The following is a 17,924-nucleotide window of genomic DNA, read 5'->3' as shown; positions in this document are numbered from 1 at the left end:
ACTATTGCGAAATCTTGACCCTATAACGGGAACACATATGTATAGTCAATTACTAAAATTATTAAATGAACGCCGAGAACAAAGGAAAAAAGTTAAGGAAAAAGAGTCCTTAAAAGAGTCAGTTGTTTAAAAAAAAAGAAAAGAGTTGTCTTGAGTACAAGACTAAAAAAAAGAAGGAACGTCTTGAGACCAGAAAAAAGAAAAAAGAAGAATAAGCAGTGTCTCTAGTTCGAGACCAAAAAAAAATTGTCTTGAGTTCAAGACCAAAAAAATAAAAAAGGCAAAGTCTTGAGTTTGAGACCAAAAAAAGTTTGCCTCAAGTTCGAGACCAAGAAAAAAGTTATCTTGAGATCAAGACCAAAAAAACTAGAACGTATCGAATTCGAGAACAAAGAAAAGAGGAAAAATCTCGAGTTCAAGATTGAAAATGTTGATAAACTTTAGAAGCAAAAAGGAGTTTTTTTATCTAATATATCGGGTAACAAGATTCCACAGATTGGTGAATATGTATACTACATGCCAGAATTGTGGAAAGTTATTTCCAAGATTTCCCCAGGAGTTTATCGAATTGAATCTTGTCTGTCGCGGACTCGGAAAGTAACTACGCTAGAACATCTGGCACCAGCCAATATTCGGTCGCGTGCTCTGCATACTGAAGCGGAATTGCAAAACCAGTGCTCACAGTTGTAGAAGATGACGAGTACTAACTCTTCACTTCAAGAAGTCCTCGTCGAGCTTCGACAGGAACGGGATAACTATTGCAACAAGACCAAAGAGGCAACAAAATAAAATTTGGGTAAATGGAGTGCCGGGTGTGAGGCGTTACGAGATAACTTAAATGCAGCAGCAGCCAGAAATGCTGAACAGGAGCAATCCATTGAGGTATTGAAGCAAGAGTTGGACGATTCGAAAGTCAAAGTTGCTAAGAAGGTGGAGACAAGGAATTCTTCATGACCAGCAACCGGGCATATCAAATTCTGACAAATGATGCGGCACGAGAAGCGTACAACATATTTGTACTTGACGAGGCAGAAAAAATATGAACAACGAAAACTGATAACTAAATTTTCCATGTGCAGCTACAAACCTTTGTATAGTGAGACGTTCACATATTAAGAACTGTGAATGAAAATATTGTGTTATTTTGAGTGAGTGGTAATCTCTATTCTTGTTAAGAGGGAGGCACTGTGAGTATCACACGCATATAAAAAAAGTGCTGAAAATCTTGGTTTACAGGGTTAAAGATTTAGTTTAAAACTTGATTTATTACCTGATTTATGTCTGACACAAGGTTGATAGGTGTCAGAAACGAAAATAGACCTGTGATCAGGCAAAGCTCGGACTTCGAGCGAAATCGACAAAACTGACAGATCTTTGTTGACTTAGTGTATTTACCACAATGATAGAACCGATATTGGGTACCGACCAAAGCGAGGAATAAATTCATTCATTGAACACCAAACTTCCATCAGAGCTAACCACTCTAATAAATCTAGTCTAATTAAACCAACTTTTCTTCACCATAATCTATGTAACAATTTAACTTATAACTTTGCCTGTTAACGAAGTACCACGCTCAATTAGACAAGGACATAGAGTATTGCCCACGGGCGGCTACTATAGTTGGCATCAAAACGTCCCATTCACGGAGCCTGCTAACATTCAAAACACAAGAAATTGTTCTAAAAATGAAATCAGTTAGATTGATACGACCTGATGTGATGAGTCGGGTGGGAGATTGGTTCACTCGTCTACGGCTGGGGTGGCGAGGTTTGAAAAGGTGTAGGTTTGATTCAGCCCAGCCGCATACTATTTAATAGGTTTATCACAACAATTATGCTCGGTCCTCAAATAACACGGTCCTCAATAAACACGGTTCTCAAAAGAAATAAACTTAACAAACTTAAACTAGTATGATTCATCTATATACATATAAATATCGCGGGAGCACGTTTGTGGAAGCCGTAATAAAATTAATAATAATAACAACAATAAATACGTCTTTACGGGTCTTAGGCACTTAAAATTAATGTCCAAGGAGAATAAAAGAACGCATCTTAATCAATACAATTGGAAGTTAAGTTAATTGGAAGTTACTTTTCTAGGTACTGGCATTTTCTTCACAGAATAGTTTTTGCTGACAGTGCTCAACAGCACATTTTTGTATTCTTCTTTCAAACCTTTCCGTTTGATTGAAATGTTGAATTTTCCATTTGTGCCCCCAGTACGTTATGTGTCCCCTCCCCTCCCCCCCACTAACAGAGCACGTGCCGTTACATAGTAAATCATTATGTAAACATGTCACGTGCGCCTGGGGGCTGCAAGTAATATGCACCCACTAAGCTGGGGGCACAAACGGAGAATATCCTAAATGTTCAATTGCTAACAAACGAATTTTGTATCAATTATAGTCCTCTGGCCTTTTATGCGATTTTTTGCTTGACCGATTTTTCGTCTGAACGCCCGTTTCGTTAGACTTTTCGTCCTCAAAAACGGTATAAACAGATAGCGCTCGGAGGGCTTGAGTATATGTTGGAATATAATTCGGGGAAGCCGAAGGCAATTAGAGCTCAAAAACGAGGGCGTCTGCGACAGCTCGATTTGCCCAAGGAGTCCCAGAACTATTTAGACCTCAATTTTGCTGTTCAAAACAGAGAGAATTCAATTGAAATTTAAAGTAAGATTTGAGTTCTGCATATTTCGAAAGAATACTTTTCAACTCGTTTTTTCCTGGAGTTTTTGTTTGTGTGTTTCTTCTAGTTCTTACTCTCTTCAAATCAAAACCAGTTCTCGTTACAAAACTGAATTATCGTCGAAATCGCTGTTTGCACTCAATTCTTTGTTAGCTCTTTATTCCGAATTTTTGAAAATTCATCTTTAATTGTTTTTTTTTTAATAATCTCAACTAATTATTAATGTAGGAGCAAAGGGATTGCAGAAGTTGTCAGCAAACTCTTTTGTCACCCTCAATGTTACTCTTTTTGGTTTTTAAAAACGAGCAAACTATGAAATTATTTCTTGATATTGAATCAATAATAGACCTTAACAAAAATCTTTTTGCCAGAGTTTTTATTCTTTGTGACTGTTTCCTTTTTTGAATTATCCCCTTGTATCATCTTTGAAAAGTGAATTCTTTTTCTCGGGAAAAATTGTACTTCCAATAATTTTTTTCCAAGAAACATGACTTAAGGCTTCCAAGAAGTTTGCTGAATTGATTGCTCATTTTTCTTCTATCTTGTCAGCTTGAAAAAAATGTAGAACGCATGAAAAGTCTGCAATAATGACTTCTTGGTTGATCAGTTTACCAAATTAGTGATTAGTCTTAACTTTATTTTTGATTATTATTGACAGCAAAATTGAGGTCTAAGTTCGCTTAGAGCCCTCCGCCTTACTATACTCTATGTATGGAATTGAACAAAACTTTTTGAGACGTAATTTCATGGTTTGAAAACGTTCTTGTGTTCGACCCCCCCCCCCCCCCCCCCCACACACACACACACACACAGCCCCCCCCCCCATACACGCACAGACATCAGCGACCAATCCTGCTTATCGTTGCACCCGTAACCCAGCGTACCCCAGTCTGTTATTTAGGCCCAGTTACAGAGCTCGTGTCATTACATAGTAAATCACTATATAAAGATATGGCGCACGTTGGGGTGCAAATAATATGCACCCAGTAAGCTGGGGGGGGGGGGCAAAGGGAAAGATCCCGAAATTTTATTCTGAATTGTTGTATTCTGAATTTAGATCTATTTAACTTTGACGATTATCCGTCGAATAAGACAATAATCAAAGGAATCGTTCAAAACTATTGATAAATATTGATAAAAGTAAACGCACAAAATCCACTTAAAAGCCTGTTTTTGGCGTCAATATTTGTCTGCTACTAATATTGACACCAAAAACAGACTTTCAAGTAGATTTTCTGCGTTTACTTTTATCAGCATATAACTACTAATATAACTACTAGTATAGCATATAACTACTAATAAGTTTTTTTTTTGGGGCTTTCGCATTATAGCTTCCAGCCTAGTGGCCTTTTTATGAATGACATAAGCTCATAAATTGGGTGTTTTTGTTTATGGTTTTTCTCATTAATATGCTTTTGTTATACGTTGAACTGATAGTTTTGGTATAATTTTAGGTGTGATCATGAAGTACGTAGCGGCCTGTATGCTTGTCCATTTGAGCGGCAAAGTTCCCAACAAGGAGAATGTTACTGCAGTACTAGAAGCTATTGGAGCTGAAGTTGAAGACAAATATCTGAACAGTGTCTTGGAGAAGTTAAAAGGACAAAATATTGAGGCAAGTGAGCTTTTTGCGGACTTAATCTTCTGTACTTCGTTCCAAAAATATTCCTTCCGTGCGCGAAGTTTTTCATATTGTCTTACATTGTTAATAGCCGCCCTCATCTTCTCAGCCGGCTATTATAGCGCTCGTATTTTTTTTACAATTGAAAGAATTTGAATTGTATTGGGGCGCTGTCTTTTTTTTAAAGATCTGTTCACACATTTTCATGATTTTTGAAGTCAAATTGGAGTAGTGATTTTGGCCACGCCGAAACAAGAAATGGAGCGAAAAAGCGAGTGATTTTGCGGCGTGAATTTTTTTCGCTCTAAATTTAAAGTAGAGTGAGAAAACGGTGTTGGAACAAAAATTCGCTTTCTCGCTAGTGGTTTTTTGTTCACATGCGGCAATTTCACTCTGATTTTTACTGTTTTTTCGATTTTTCGGACCGGATTTTTTTCTAAATGGTTTTCCCAATCCATTCACAGCTCATTCTAGGCATAGTTTTTTGTTTGAATTGAATTTTCATTTCTCGCTAGTGGTTTTTTTGTTCACATGCGGCATTTTGACATTGATTTTCTGTTTTTTTTCTTATTCTTTGATCTGATTTTTTAAAAAATGGTTTTCTCATTTCACTCATAGTCCATTCTTGGTCTAGTTTTTCTGTTTAGTCAATGAAAATTCTTTGAATTGTACGTCAGGACTTGTCCTGCTATGTTTTTTTACTTCGTCGAACTTTTTTTCGCTTTACCTTTTTGCCGCTTTTTCGACATTTTGCGTGAAATCTTTTTGACTTCTCTAGGCTAGTTTCTCTCTTCTCTCTTTCCGCTCAAAGTCCTTTTGAACAGCAGCTGCTCAGCAAAGCAATTCAAAATGAAGAGAGTCAGTATAAAAATCAGAAATAGAATTCGAAGAAAGTCAGAAATAGAAGCGGGATAAACCCATAAAGCCCATTTTTAGATGCCCGGTACTTGAACTTTGTTCTCATAAGTTTTAGTTACTATCTATAATGCTTATTGGTATTGATACTAGACCCTGTAGCCTCTCACTGAGAGACAGGAGTATGTTCAACTACGAAATGACATCAAAATAAAGCGCACTTAAAAATGTTTTTGTACAAAAATCAATTTTCGTTGACATTTTCTTTTCTTTCAATCCCAATAGAGTTATGGGAATCAACGGCGGCTTTTTTGCGGCAATCTGCCGGGTATGTTTTATAGTTCCACGTGATTTACTTTTCAAGAGCAGAATGCGTGTGGCAGCATTAAAAGTTTGGACCCCAGACAGCCTGATCAGATAAATTTACAAGAGTTGTTATCTGAAAATGTTAATGTTATGCTCACTTGTTTTAAACAAATTTTTTAGCAATTATTTGGGTCTTTGCTAGGCCTTTCAATTTTTCGACTGAGCGTTTTTCGTCTGGCGGATTTGACTTTTTCGCGTTTGATTTTTGCGTGACCAAAATTGCTCCTCGTACAGAATTTACGCCTCTAAATTAAGTTGTGTCAGTTTACTACTAAATTTCAAATCTTAAGTGCGCCCAAAGTTAGTTTTTTTTTAGTTTCGCCTGGCGTTTGAGAACAAAACGAGCATCGACCAATTTTTAATGTGCAAAACCCTTGGCACGCTAAGGCGGCACGAATTTGCTTACATTTCAATAGTAGTATTTATTGATAAAGGAAGTGGTTATTGAGGAATTATGTGCCTGTTTATTAGCCGCAAAGCTTTAGCTGAGGCTATTATTAGCCTTCTCTTTGTTTTTACGACTCGAAGAGGCGTTATGTTATGGTTTTGTTTTCTTTAGCTGCGAAGCTGTAAGCTGAGTGGAGCTATTTTGCGGTGCTCTTGGTTCTTACAGTTCAAAGAATTTGAATTGTATTGGGACGCTGTCTTTTTTTTATGACTCGACGAGTATTGGAGAAGTCCTTTTTTAATAACAATTTTATTGGAGGAAGCAGGAAATGAAACACATAAAAAATGTGGAGTGATTTTGTTGCTGAACAAAATGAAGAGTGGAGCGAAATGAGAATGTTTTTTTATTCATATCGCTGATTTCTAGAGCGAAAAATTGAGGTGTGAAAAAAAAAAAATTCTGTGAGTGAAAAAAAATTCTGTTCATGTGCGGAATTTCAAAGCGGTTTTTTTCGGTTTGGCTATGATTTTGTTTTAATTGTAGGCTGGTTTTGGTAGTGGTTTGAAGGTTTCTGGAACTTCATATGAATTTTATGCTCATTCGGAGGTTTTTCATGTATTTTGCTGAATTTTGGGCTAACTTTTGCAGTTAAAGATTGTTTTGTTTTACTGCCTCAAATGGGCATTGAAAAGACACCTATTACTTGTACAATTTTTAGATATTAAGTGGTTTCAGTTTTGTGGATATGAAGCATTTTTAAGCATTTTTTGTTGAAAAATATGACAAAAAATGGCAAAAATTGAATTTTTTTAAATTTTTTTGCATTGTTTTCCGGTATTTTAGACAAGTTTGTTAACCTAATATGACTTGCCTATTGTTTTGCGAGCATCTGCGTACCCTATTTGATGAAACGAACTTTTCTTTGGATTTATGTGCTTTTGTAATATTCACAAATTAGTTAATTTTTCCAGTTTTTTAGTCCCAGTTGTTTGTACGAGCTTATTTTTCATGATTTGGCCTCAAGTATTACAAAATTCTCATAAGTGGTTTTAATAATTACTATTTGTTTTGATGAAGTAATATTGGCACAGATAGTTATTTGTGGATCTCAATTTATGACAAAATTTGACAAGATTTTTATCATACTTTAACAAATTTGGTTTCCTTGTTTTTGCGTTTTGTTTCATGGTTTTGTTTCAAGATAATCATAAATTAGTGGAGGCACGTTTTGTCTAATGAGTAGATCGATGGCATTCAAGTGCACACATTTTCATGATATTTGAAGTCAAATTGGATTAGTGATTTCAGTCACGCCGAAACATGAAGTGGAGCAAAACAGCGAGTGGCTTTGCGGCGTGAAATTTTTTCGCTCTAATTTTAAAGTAGAGTGAGAAAGAGGTGTTTGAACAAAAATTAGCTTTCTCTCAAGTGGTTTTTTGCTCACATGTTTTTTAAAAATTTTTTTATAGAATTTTTTTCTAAATGATTTTCCCAATCATAGTCCTTCTGGGTTTTTGTCATAACCACTTCAAATCTGCTTTTTGTTCATTCGTTCATGCTATTTCAACTGCGTGCGTGCGTGGCGTCATTTTTCGCTCTTAGTGGAGCGAGTTTTTTTGTTCGTTTGCGTGATTAAATTTTTGGTCACAACTTGATTTACCTCACTCACAAAAATGACTTCCTCACTTTGAAATTGACTTTTATTTACTTTAATTCAAAGAGATCAGGTGAAATGGGTGTGTGTCACTCTAATTGAAGGTTATTTGAGAGCAGCTAAAAGAGGCAGCAAAAACATACAGGTTTTAATCAAAATATAACATATCAGCCTTTAATGAAAAGGCAAATTTCTTTTTTACGTTTTTTCAGACTGCAGATCTACGAAACTATTGCGGCATTTTCTGGCAATCTGCCTGCTATGTTCATGATATAGAGTCAACTGTGAGTGGTGATTTTCGTCACGCCGAAACACCAAGTGGAGCGAAAAAGCGAATGGTTTTGCGGCGTGATTTTCACTCTAATTTTAAAAAAGCGTGAGAAAACGGTGTTCGCTTTCTCGCTAGTGTTTTTTTGTTCACATGCGGCAATTTCACTTTGATTTTTACAGGTTTTTGATTTTTTTTGGATCGGATTTTTTTCTAAATGGTTTTCCCAATCCATTCATAGTCCGTTCTTGGTCTATTTTTCTGTTTAGTCAATGAAAAGCATTCAAACAAGTTAATTACCGCATTCTCAAAAACAACTAGCTCACTACAATTTACTTTTCTTCGCTTTAATTTAAGGCGATAAGTTCAAGTGGTTGTGTTTTTCACTAAGTTTGTGTGACTCTTATTGAATGTTACTACTGTCAAGTTTATCTCACTCTAATTGGAAGTTAATTAAGATCAGCTAATAGAGGAAACGCTAAGTTTTAAAGATTCTGAGTCACATTATAAAGACTTTTTTCTCAATGGTTTTCCGAATTCAATAACAGTTCATTCTAGGCCTAGTTTGTTGTTTCAATCAAACTGCCATTTCTCGCTGGTGGTTTTTAGTTCACATACGGCATTTTGACACTGATTTTTTTATTTGACTTCTAGAAATGGTTTTTCCCAATGCACTCATAGTCCGTTCTAGGTTTATTGTTTTGTTTATTCAATGGCAATTCTTTGAATTGTACTTCAGGACTTGTACTTCTATGTTTTCTGTTTCGTCCTCTGACGCTCTTTTTCGTGTTACACTTGTTCACACAGCAAAGCTGAAAAAGTCAAACTTTCTGAATGAATTTTTCCTCTCAGTAACTGCTTTTGCGCGCGTGACGTCATTTCTATCTCTCTAGCAAAAGTTTTTCGCGTGACTAGATTTTGATCATTATTGACTTACCTCACTCAATAAAATGACTTTGGCACTTTAAAACTTAAGTTTATTTTGAATCAATTTATGGTCAAAGATACTCATATGTGTAATAATGGTCTCTAATGAAGACTTCTGCGCAATGAATTTTAACGAGCTTTAAAACTTAATCGCTGTGTTTTTACTCAGCTTTTTGTACGGCGTCGATAAATTTTTCCGTTTATATCTTTCCATTTCTTTTATACGGCAATTCTTTTCTTTCGCAGCTGTTCCGGCAATTTGCCGACGACGGGTTTCTGATAAGTTTGCAAGCCAGGTAACCAGAATTTCAGGGAACCAAAATTTCGAGAAGTTGTTTTGTTGAACAAACTTGAAGTCCGGAGAAATCTGAGAGCGGTTTCTTGTTAATACCCTCTTTTAAAACTTAGGGAGAAAAGTAGGTAAGAAAAGAATTTTGCTAAGTGAGCGATTTTATCGGTCGATGTGCGTCTTTTTCATGCTGTTTTTTTGGTTTTTATGTATTATTTTTGGTATGTAAAGTTATTGTAGACTAAATTAACAATATTCAAGTGCTTCTGGTAGAGCTTAAACGTTTTGATTAAAGGGTGTTTTCCGCTAAATTGACGGTTTTTCTGCCTTTTTTGGATTTTTGGGCTATTTGAGCAATATTTTGCCCATTTCATTGCTCCATTACATTTGTTGTTAACTGAGTTGAAACCTAATATTGCCAGGCATTTTCTTTTATTATTTCACTTCATTAATGAATTTAGACGAAAAAAGAGATATTAAATTTTTATTGGCGTTGTGCCAGTAGGTACTGAATATCTGAAAGCAAGTTTTTCGGTTAAGTTGCCTATGAGGTTTTTCCGGATCTCTTTCGGCTATGTTTTTTGCACTGTACTTCAAACGGCGGCTAGTAAGTCATTCGTAAATTGATCAAACTTGCAAATGAATTGATTTGAAATATTGTTTTCTACTTTATTTTATATCCATTTGTTTTTAATAATAGCCGTAAAGCGATAGCCAGGATGATTATTATTGGTCTTTTTTTATCATTTCGTTGTCAAGACTTTTGTTACAACCATGTTACAATTATTTGAAATCTGCTTTTTCGTACGTTTATGCTATTTCGACTGTATTGCACTTGTGACGTTTTTTTTGCTCGTAGTGGAGCAACATTTTTGTTCATTTCGGTGCCCTTTTTTGTCAGAAGTTAATTACCGCATTCTCAAAAATAACTTCCTCTCTCTGTGTAATTTACTTTTTTGTGCTTTGCGGTAAGGTCAAGTGAGTGTGTGTGTCACTAAGTTTGTTTGACTCTTATTGAATGTTACTACTGTCAAGTTTTTGTCACTCTAATTGGAAGTTATTTACGATCAGCTAATAGAGGCAAGACTAAGTTATAAAGATTCTGAGTCACATTATAACAACTTTTTTCTAAATGGTTTCCAAATCCATTCATAGTTCGTTCTAGGCCTTGTTTTTGTTTGAACCAAAAATTCTTTTCTTGCTAGTGGTCTTTCGTTCACTTGCGGCGTTTTGACATTGATTTTGTTTTTTATCTGATTTTTTTAAGAAATGGTTTTCCCAATACACTCATAGTTCGTTTTAGGTTTAGTTTTTTGTTTAGTCAATGACATGAATTTTATGTCAACACTTGTCGTGCTATGTTTTTTTCTTTCGTCCTATGGCGCTCTTTTTCGTTTTACATTTGTTCACACAGCAAAGCTGAACAAGTCAAACGTTCTGAATGTCTTCTTCCTCTAACTGTTTTTGCGCGTGTGACGGCATTTTTCACTCTAGGAAAAGTTTTTTGCGTGATTAGATTTTGATCATAAGTGACTTACCTCACCCAATAAAATGACTTTGGCACTTTAAAACTTTATTTTGAATTAATTTAAGGTCAAATGAACTCATATGTAATAATTGTAATAATGATCTCTAATGAAGTCTTCTGCGCAATGAATTTTAACGAGCTTTATTAATTTATTGCTGTTTTTTTACATAGCTTTTTGAGCGGCGTCGATAAATTTTTCGATATATATCTATCTATTATCGGGCACGCAAGTCTCTTCTTTCGCAGCTATTCCCGTAATCTGCCAGCAATGTTTTTAGATAAATGGGCGAGCAAGGGAACCATAATTTCAGGGAAAGAATAAAATTTGAAGTTGTTTTGTGGAACAAACTCGAAGTGCGGAGAAATGTGAGAGCGGTTTCTTGTTAATACTGTCTTTTGAAACTTAGCGAGAAAAATAGATGTAAAAAGTTCTTGCTTTGTGAGCAAATTTTTTGTCGACGTGCGTCTTTTTCATGCTGTTTTTTTGTTTTATGTATTTTATGTAGTCTGAAAAGTTATTGAAGAATAAGTTAACAATTTTCTGCTGATTTGATAGAGCTTAAGCGTTTCAATAATTGAAGGGTGTTTTTCCGCTAATATGAGGTTTTTCAACGATTTTACGGATTATTCGGCTATTTGAGCAATATTTTGCCCATTTCTTTGCTGTATTTCATTTGTTATTAACTGAGTTGAAACTTAATATTGCCAGGCATTTTCTTTTACTATTTCATAGAGATGAAAATTGAGAAATGTTTAATTTTTTCTGGCCTTGTGATAGTAGGTACTGGATATCTGAAAGGAGGTTTTTTCGGCGAAGTCGATTATGAGTTGTTTCCGGATCTCTTGCGGCTATGTTTTTTGCACTGTACTTCAAACTGCGGCAGGTAAGTCATTGGTAAATTGATCAAACGCTGCAAACTAATTGATTGGAAATTTGGTCTCCTACTTTCTTTTATATATATTTGTTTTATTAATAGCCGTAAAGCGATAGCCGGGATTATTATTGGCGTTCTCATGGTGTTTTAGCATTTCGTCGTCAAGATTTTTATTACAACCATGTCACAATTACTTCAAATCTGCTTTTTCGTACGATCTTGCTATTTTGACTGTATTGCGCGTGTGACATCATTTTTTTTACTCGTAGTGGAGCAAGAATTTTGTTCTTTTCGGTGCCCTTTTTGGTCACAAGTTAATTACCGCTTTCTCAAAAATGACTAGAAATTATTTTGCTTTAATTTAAGAATTTATTTTGCTCTCTAGAATTTATTTTGCTTTAAGGCTATAAGGTCAAGTGAGCGTGTGTGTGTCACTAAGTTATTGAAGGTTACTACTGTCAAGTTTATGTCACTCTAATTGGAAGTTATTTAAGATCATCTAATAGAGGCAACACTAAGTTATAAAGATTCTTAGTAGCAATATAGCAACTGAACATTTAATGATAAGACAAAATTTCTTTTTGTTTTTGCGATCTTCTGTTTTCACGATCTTTACTACTACAGATATACGTAGTTATCGCCGCTATCTTCTGGCAAATAAAGTTGTAGTTTTTCATCTTCTTAAAAATTGTTTATGCATTGTACAGAGTTTTTTAATAGCCGCAAGGCAATAGATGAGACTATTATTGGCCTTCTTTGGGTTTTTATTTCGTCTTCAAGTTTTTTTTGTCATATAACGTCACGAGCACTTCATTGTCTTTTTGTTCATATTTCATGCAGTTTTGACAAAATCCAGGACGTGTTGTCTTTTTTTCGTAGTAGTGCAATTTACGAATTTTAGTTTTCTCACAATATAAGAATTTGAATTGTAGTGGTAAGCGGTCTTTTTTTCGGCTTTTTCAATGCGAATTCAAAATAGAGTGGCGCTTTTAATGACACTGGAGTAGTAAAAGGAGCGAAAAGTGCGTTGTTGTACTTTTCAAGAGCAGAATGCGTATGACTGCTTGGAAAATTTGGACATCAGACAACTTAATCAGATAAAAATTTATGAGAGTTATCTGAAGATGTTCATGTTTTTTCTTAGTTGTTTTGAAACAAAGTTTTCAGCAATTTCTTAGGTCTTTGATCGGCCTTTCATTTCTGCATTTCTGCGACTCATTGTCTTTAGTTTGACGGATTTTATTTTTCGAGTAACTTTTTCATTTCTTTTTTGCCTGAGTAAAATTGCTCTCATACAGAATTTAATTCTCTAAATTATGTGTTAGCTTACTTCTAAATTTACGATTAGAAGCGCGCCCAAAATTAGTTTTATTTAAATTTCGCCAGTCGTTCGAGAGCAAATGGTCCGTCGACCAATTTTCAATGCGGATAAACCTTTAGTTCGATAAAGCGGATCGAAATTGGTGACGTTTCAATAGTAGTTTTTATTGAGGGATGATATGTGCTTTTCATAGTTTTTTTTTTTTTTTGCTACCCATTCTTTGGATTTCAATTTTCTAGGTCTGTCTGTATATCTATTTTTATAGCTGCTTTAGCGAGCTCGCATTGTCCCTCTCTCGCTATTTGTCGGTAAGATTTGTTTTGAACATATGACTTCACGCTTAATTCAAATCTACTTTTTTTCCCTTCATTCATGCAATTTCAACTGAATCGCGTGCCTAAAGTTTTTTGTCACTCTTAGTAGGGCGAGGGTGAGGACACAGGACCAGCCAACTTTCACAGTGTTAAAGAGCGGCGTTTTTGTATTACTTTCCTCTTTTGATTATTTTGATCAGAATTAAGGGCATTTTTGCAAACATTTGCTATCCTGTTTTCGCAATTGATAACTATTAGGTAGAAGATGTATTCAATAGTGCAAATCAAATCTGAAAAATTGAATTAATGGTTTTACACATGAGCTGCACACATTGTGGTAGAGCGGTGTTTTTGTATTACTTTCCTCTTTTTTGATTATTTTGATCAGATTTAAGAGCATTTTTGCAAACATTTGCTATTCTGTTTTTGCAAAGGATAATTAATAGTTAGAAGATGTATTCAATAGTGCAAATCAAATTTGAAAAGTTGATTTAGTGTTTAAATAGATAGGTGTTAAGTTCATGACAAAAACTTACTTCAACTCTAAATTAAATGAGTTCCCTTTTCTGCCCACAAATTTGGACCCTTTTCTGCCCACATTTATTGCTTCTTTTTCATTTTGTTATTCCATGTTATTGAAAGCTGGCCTTCTTTGTGGTGCATTTTTTTTCATTGACTGATTCTTTATATAGAACTATTGGTTTTCTAACTTTGACAATTTGCTGAAAACATTTTGATGAGTTTTTTTGCTTTAAAATTTCTTGTTTATCGCTCTCGATAAAGTTTGAAGCAATTTTTCAGGTCGTTTTGTGCAACTTTTTTGCTTGACCGTTTTGACATTTTGGGCAATTTTCATAAGAGTTGACTCTTAAACTTGTATGTTCTATGTTGCTCTGATTCAGACTTTTCAAGAGCAGAATGCGTATGACTGCTTGGAAAATTTGGACATCAGACAACTTAATCAGATAAAAATTTTTGAGAGTTATCTGAAGATGTTCATGTTTTTTCTTAGTTGTTTTGAAACAAAGTTTTAAGCAATTTCTTAGGTCTTTGATCGGCCTTTCATTTCTGCATTTCTGCGACTCATTGTCTTTAGTTTGACGGATTTTATTTTTCGAGTAACTTTTTCATTTCTTTTTTGCCTGAGTAAAATTGCTCTCATACAGAATTTAATTCTCTAAATTATGTGTTAGCTTACTTCTAAATTTACGATTAGAAGCGCACCCAAAATTAGTTTTATTTAAATTTCGCCAGTCGTTCGAGAGCAAATGGTCCGTCGACCAATTTTCAATGCGGATAAACCTTTAGTTCGATAAAGCGGATCGAAATTGGTGACGTTTCAATAGTAGTTTTTATTGAGGGATGATATGTGCTTTTCATAGTTTTTTTTTATTTTTGCTACCCATTCTTTGGATTTCAATTTTCTAGGTCTGTCTGTATATCTATTTTTATAGCTGCTTTAGCGAGCTCGCATTGTCCCTCTCTCGCTTTTTGTCGGTAAGATTTGTTTTGAACATATGACTTCACGCTTAATTCAAATCTACTTTTTTTCCCTTCATTCATGCAATTTCAACTGAATCGCGTGCCTAGTTTTTTGTCACTCTTAGTAGGGCGAGGGTGAGGACACAGGACCAGCCAACTTTCACAGTGTTAAAGAGCGGCGTTTTTGTATTACTTTCCTCTTTTGATTATTTTGATCAGAATTAAGGGCATTTTTGCAAACATTTGCTATCCTGTTTTCGCAATTGATAACTATTAGGTAGAAGATGTATTCAATAGTGCAAATCAAATCTGAAAAATTGAATTAATGGTTTTACACATGAGCTGCACACATTGTGGTAGAGCGGTGTTTTTGTATTACTTTCCTCTTTTTTGATTATTTTGATCAGATTTAAGAGCATTTTTTTAAACATTTGCTATTCTGTTTTTGCAAAGGATAATTAATAGTTAGAAGATGTATTCAATAGTGCAAATCAAATTTGAAAAGTTGATTTAGTGTTTAAATAGATAGGTGTTAAGTTCATGACGAAAACTTACTTCAACTCTAAATTAAATGAGTTCCCTTTTCTGCCCACAAATTTGGACCCTTTTCTGCCCACATTTATTGCTTCTTTTTCATTTTGTTATTCCATGTTATTGAAAGCTGGCCTTCTTTGTGGTGCATTTTTTTTTCATTGACTGATTCTTTATATAGAACTATTGGTTTTCTAACTTTGACAATTTGCTGAAAACATTTTGATGAGTTTTTTTGCTTTAAAATTTCTTGTTTATCGCTCTCGATAAAGTTTGAAGCAATTTTTCAGGTCGTTTTGTGCAACTTTTTTGCTTGACCGTTTTGACATTTTGGGCAATTTTCATAAGAGTTGACTCTTAAACTTGTATGTTCTATGTTGCTCTGATTCAGACTTTTAAGCAACCGAACTCAATTGGCGGCAGTTGAAATATGAAAGTCATTAGTAAATTAACCAAACTTTGCAAGTTAAATTATTTGTGCAAATTTTGTTTTATCCTTCACTTTGTATCCGTGTGTTTTTTTTAATAGCCGCAAAGCGATATCTGGGGCTATTATTGGCCTTCTCTTTGTTTTTTTTATAGTTTCGTCAATATTTTTGTTACGACCATATGACGTCAGAATCGCCTTCAAATCTGCTTTTCGTTAATTCGTTCATGCAATTTCAACTGGGTTGCGCGTGCGTATGACGTCATTTTTAATCACAGTAGAGCTAGATTTTTGTTCATTTCGGTGCCCTTTTTGGTCACAATTGAATTACTGCACTCTCAAAAATGACTTCCACACTCTAAATTTTTTTATTTGCTTTAATTTGAGGCGATATGGTCAAGTGAGTATGTGTGTCACTACGTTTGTATGACTCTTTTTGAAGGTTACTACTGTCGAGTTTATGTCACTTTTGTTTGACGTCATTTTTACTTGAAATGATTTTTTTTGTACACTCGAGTGATAAAATTTTTTCGCCCAACGTGATATACCTCTCTCAAAAATGACTACTCACTCTGAAATCGACCTTTTTAACTCTAGTTCAAAGAGATAAGGTCCAGTGAGTATAAGTCGCTCTAATTGAAGGTTTTTTGAGAGCAGCTATTAGAAGTAGACATAAAGTTAATCAGGATTCTAATCAAAATATAACATCTAGTGCAGAGATGTTCTTTTTCGGTCTGTTTTTTTTTCGATCTTTGAGACTGCAGATCTACAAAGATGTCGCGACTATTTTTTTGGCAATCTGCCAGCTATGTTTTTTATATGATTTCTTACAGTATTGTTGAAGTTTTAATAAAAATTAAGCCTGGCTTTGATAGGAAAGAGGACGCGCTGTTTTCTTTTTTCATCAAAGTAAGGCTTCTTTTTGCAAGCTATAAGTATTTTTTTTCTTTTGTTACTTCATGTTTTTTCTTTCTTCTTGCTTCATTTTGGCAATTAGAGTGACGTAGATAATTTTTACTTCATTTTGGTGCTGCTAATTTTTTCCCTCCAGTCTCTAGTCTTCTCCAATATTTTGCTTTTTTTGTTATAGCCGAACCTTAATTGTTCACGACTAGACTACCTCACAAGTACGAACATACCCCTTCACCCTTCCTATCATAAAAAGTGAGAAAATTTATCTACGTCTGAAGCTTCTTTTGCTCGCCTTGTAGTATATTTTGAATATTGGTTATGCCATTGTTGGTTCTAGATTTCAGTTGGCACAACTCTACGATCTGCGATTTGTTTCCATTCTTATCCGATATTTCGCTTGATAGTTTTCGCCCAATGCGCTCTTCATCTGAAAAGTTCGGCGAGCAGTGAAAGGAATGAAATTAGCGAAATTATCATAGCTCTACATTTTTGCTCAGTCCCACTTTTACAATAACTTTGAACATAAAATGGTTTTCTCATTTGGATGTTTCGGTTGTTAGCCTGATATTTATGGGCTTTCTTTAAATTATTGTTAGCTAGCGGTTCTCAGAGAATCGGCTTCTCAAGACCTCTTTGGGTTTTTTAAAACTACTACGCTCGAAAGCATATCATATAGGAAAGGTTAGGTATCTTTTTCCGTCTCCCTTTGCTTAGTTGGTGCATAGTATTTGCAACCCCAAATCACGTGCCATACTTTCATAATCTTAATGGTTTTCAATTTAATGGCACGTGCTTTGCGGGTGCATAACGTACTGGATGGGGTGGGGTTGGGTTTTGACCACGAGTGTCTTATCCACGAGGATCTTCATTTATGAGTGTGTTAAAAGCAAGTGATATAAACTGTTGGTTCCCATCACCGTTACAGTTACGAAAGACGCTGTTACTATCTCAAGATCTTGCGGATGTCATTTTATGAGCTGCATGTTTTCTTAAGTCTTTAAAAGGTGAGATTTTCGTTTTAAGAATTGATTCTTACCGTTTGTACATTTGTTCTGGCTGTCACTTTGACTAATGTATATTGACTACAGACATATTGTAAATTAAGAGCTAATTGAGAACTAGTGATTTTGTTAAATAGACTTATTGCTCCAGGGTCTGATCGCTTCTGGTTCATCTAAAATGGCATCTGTTCCATCGGGTGGTGGAGCAGTTGCTGCAGGTGGTGGCGGTGGTGTTGCTGCGGGTGGCGCTGATGCTCCTGCCGAAGAGAAGAAAGAAGAGAAAAAGGAGGAGTCAGAAGAGGAATCCGATGATGACATGGGTTTCGGATTGTTTGATTAATCTTTTCTTCTCTGGAGTTGAATGATAAATTGGTTCAATTTGTTTAAGCAGTAAATTGAATTTATTATTCAAACAATCCTCATCGTTTTTTTTAACTTGACGCAAACTTAAAGTGGTAGCAGAGGGAGGAAA

The 17,924-nt window shown here is 35.0% G+C and overlaps 3 protein-coding genes across 4 annotated transcripts in view; 2 read left to right on the top strand and 1 right to left on the bottom strand.

Moving 5' to 3' along the window:
• LOC142345701 (signal recognition particle 14 kDa protein-like) overlaps positions 1 to 17,924 on the top strand; it is a 335,593-nt gene that overhangs the window by 45,909 nt on the left and 271,760 nt on the right. Inside the window, exons 2-3 of one of the 2 annotated variants that reach the window (XM_075397947.1) lie at positions 4,148 to 4,308; positions 17,604 to 17,874. The exons of the other annotated variant lie outside the window; for it this stretch is intronic. Of the exons in view, the coding sequence (XP_075254062.1) occupies positions 4,156 to 4,308; positions 17,604 to 17,792 (342 nt within the window). The 5' untranslated portion in view covers positions 4,148 to 4,155 and the 3' untranslated portion in view covers positions 17,793 to 17,874. Of the gene's footprint in view, positions 1 to 4,147; positions 4,309 to 17,603; positions 17,875 to 17,924 lie in introns of those variants that run through there. 2 annotated transcript variants of the gene reach the window in all.
• Positions 1 to 17,924, top strand: part of LOC142345700 (transcription initiation factor TFIID subunit 7-like) — a 266,429-nt gene that overhangs the window by 1,201 nt on the left and 247,304 nt on the right. The gene's annotated exons all lie outside the window — the stretch shown is intronic.
• LOC142345698 (serine/threonine-protein phosphatase 2A 56 kDa regulatory subunit gamma isoform-like) overlaps positions 1 to 17,924 on the bottom strand; it is a 316,862-nt gene that overhangs the window by 85,525 nt on the left and 213,413 nt on the right. The window lies entirely within an intron of this gene.

Source organism: Convolutriloba macropyga, chromosome 9 (assembly GCF_964194025.1).
Source record: "Convolutriloba macropyga chromosome 9, txConMacr16.3, whole genome shotgun sequence".
Taxonomy (NCBI): domain Eukaryota; kingdom Metazoa; phylum Xenacoelomorpha; order Acoela; family Convolutidae; genus Convolutriloba; species Convolutriloba macropyga.
This window is presented reverse-complemented; position numbering and strand designations above follow the sequence as displayed.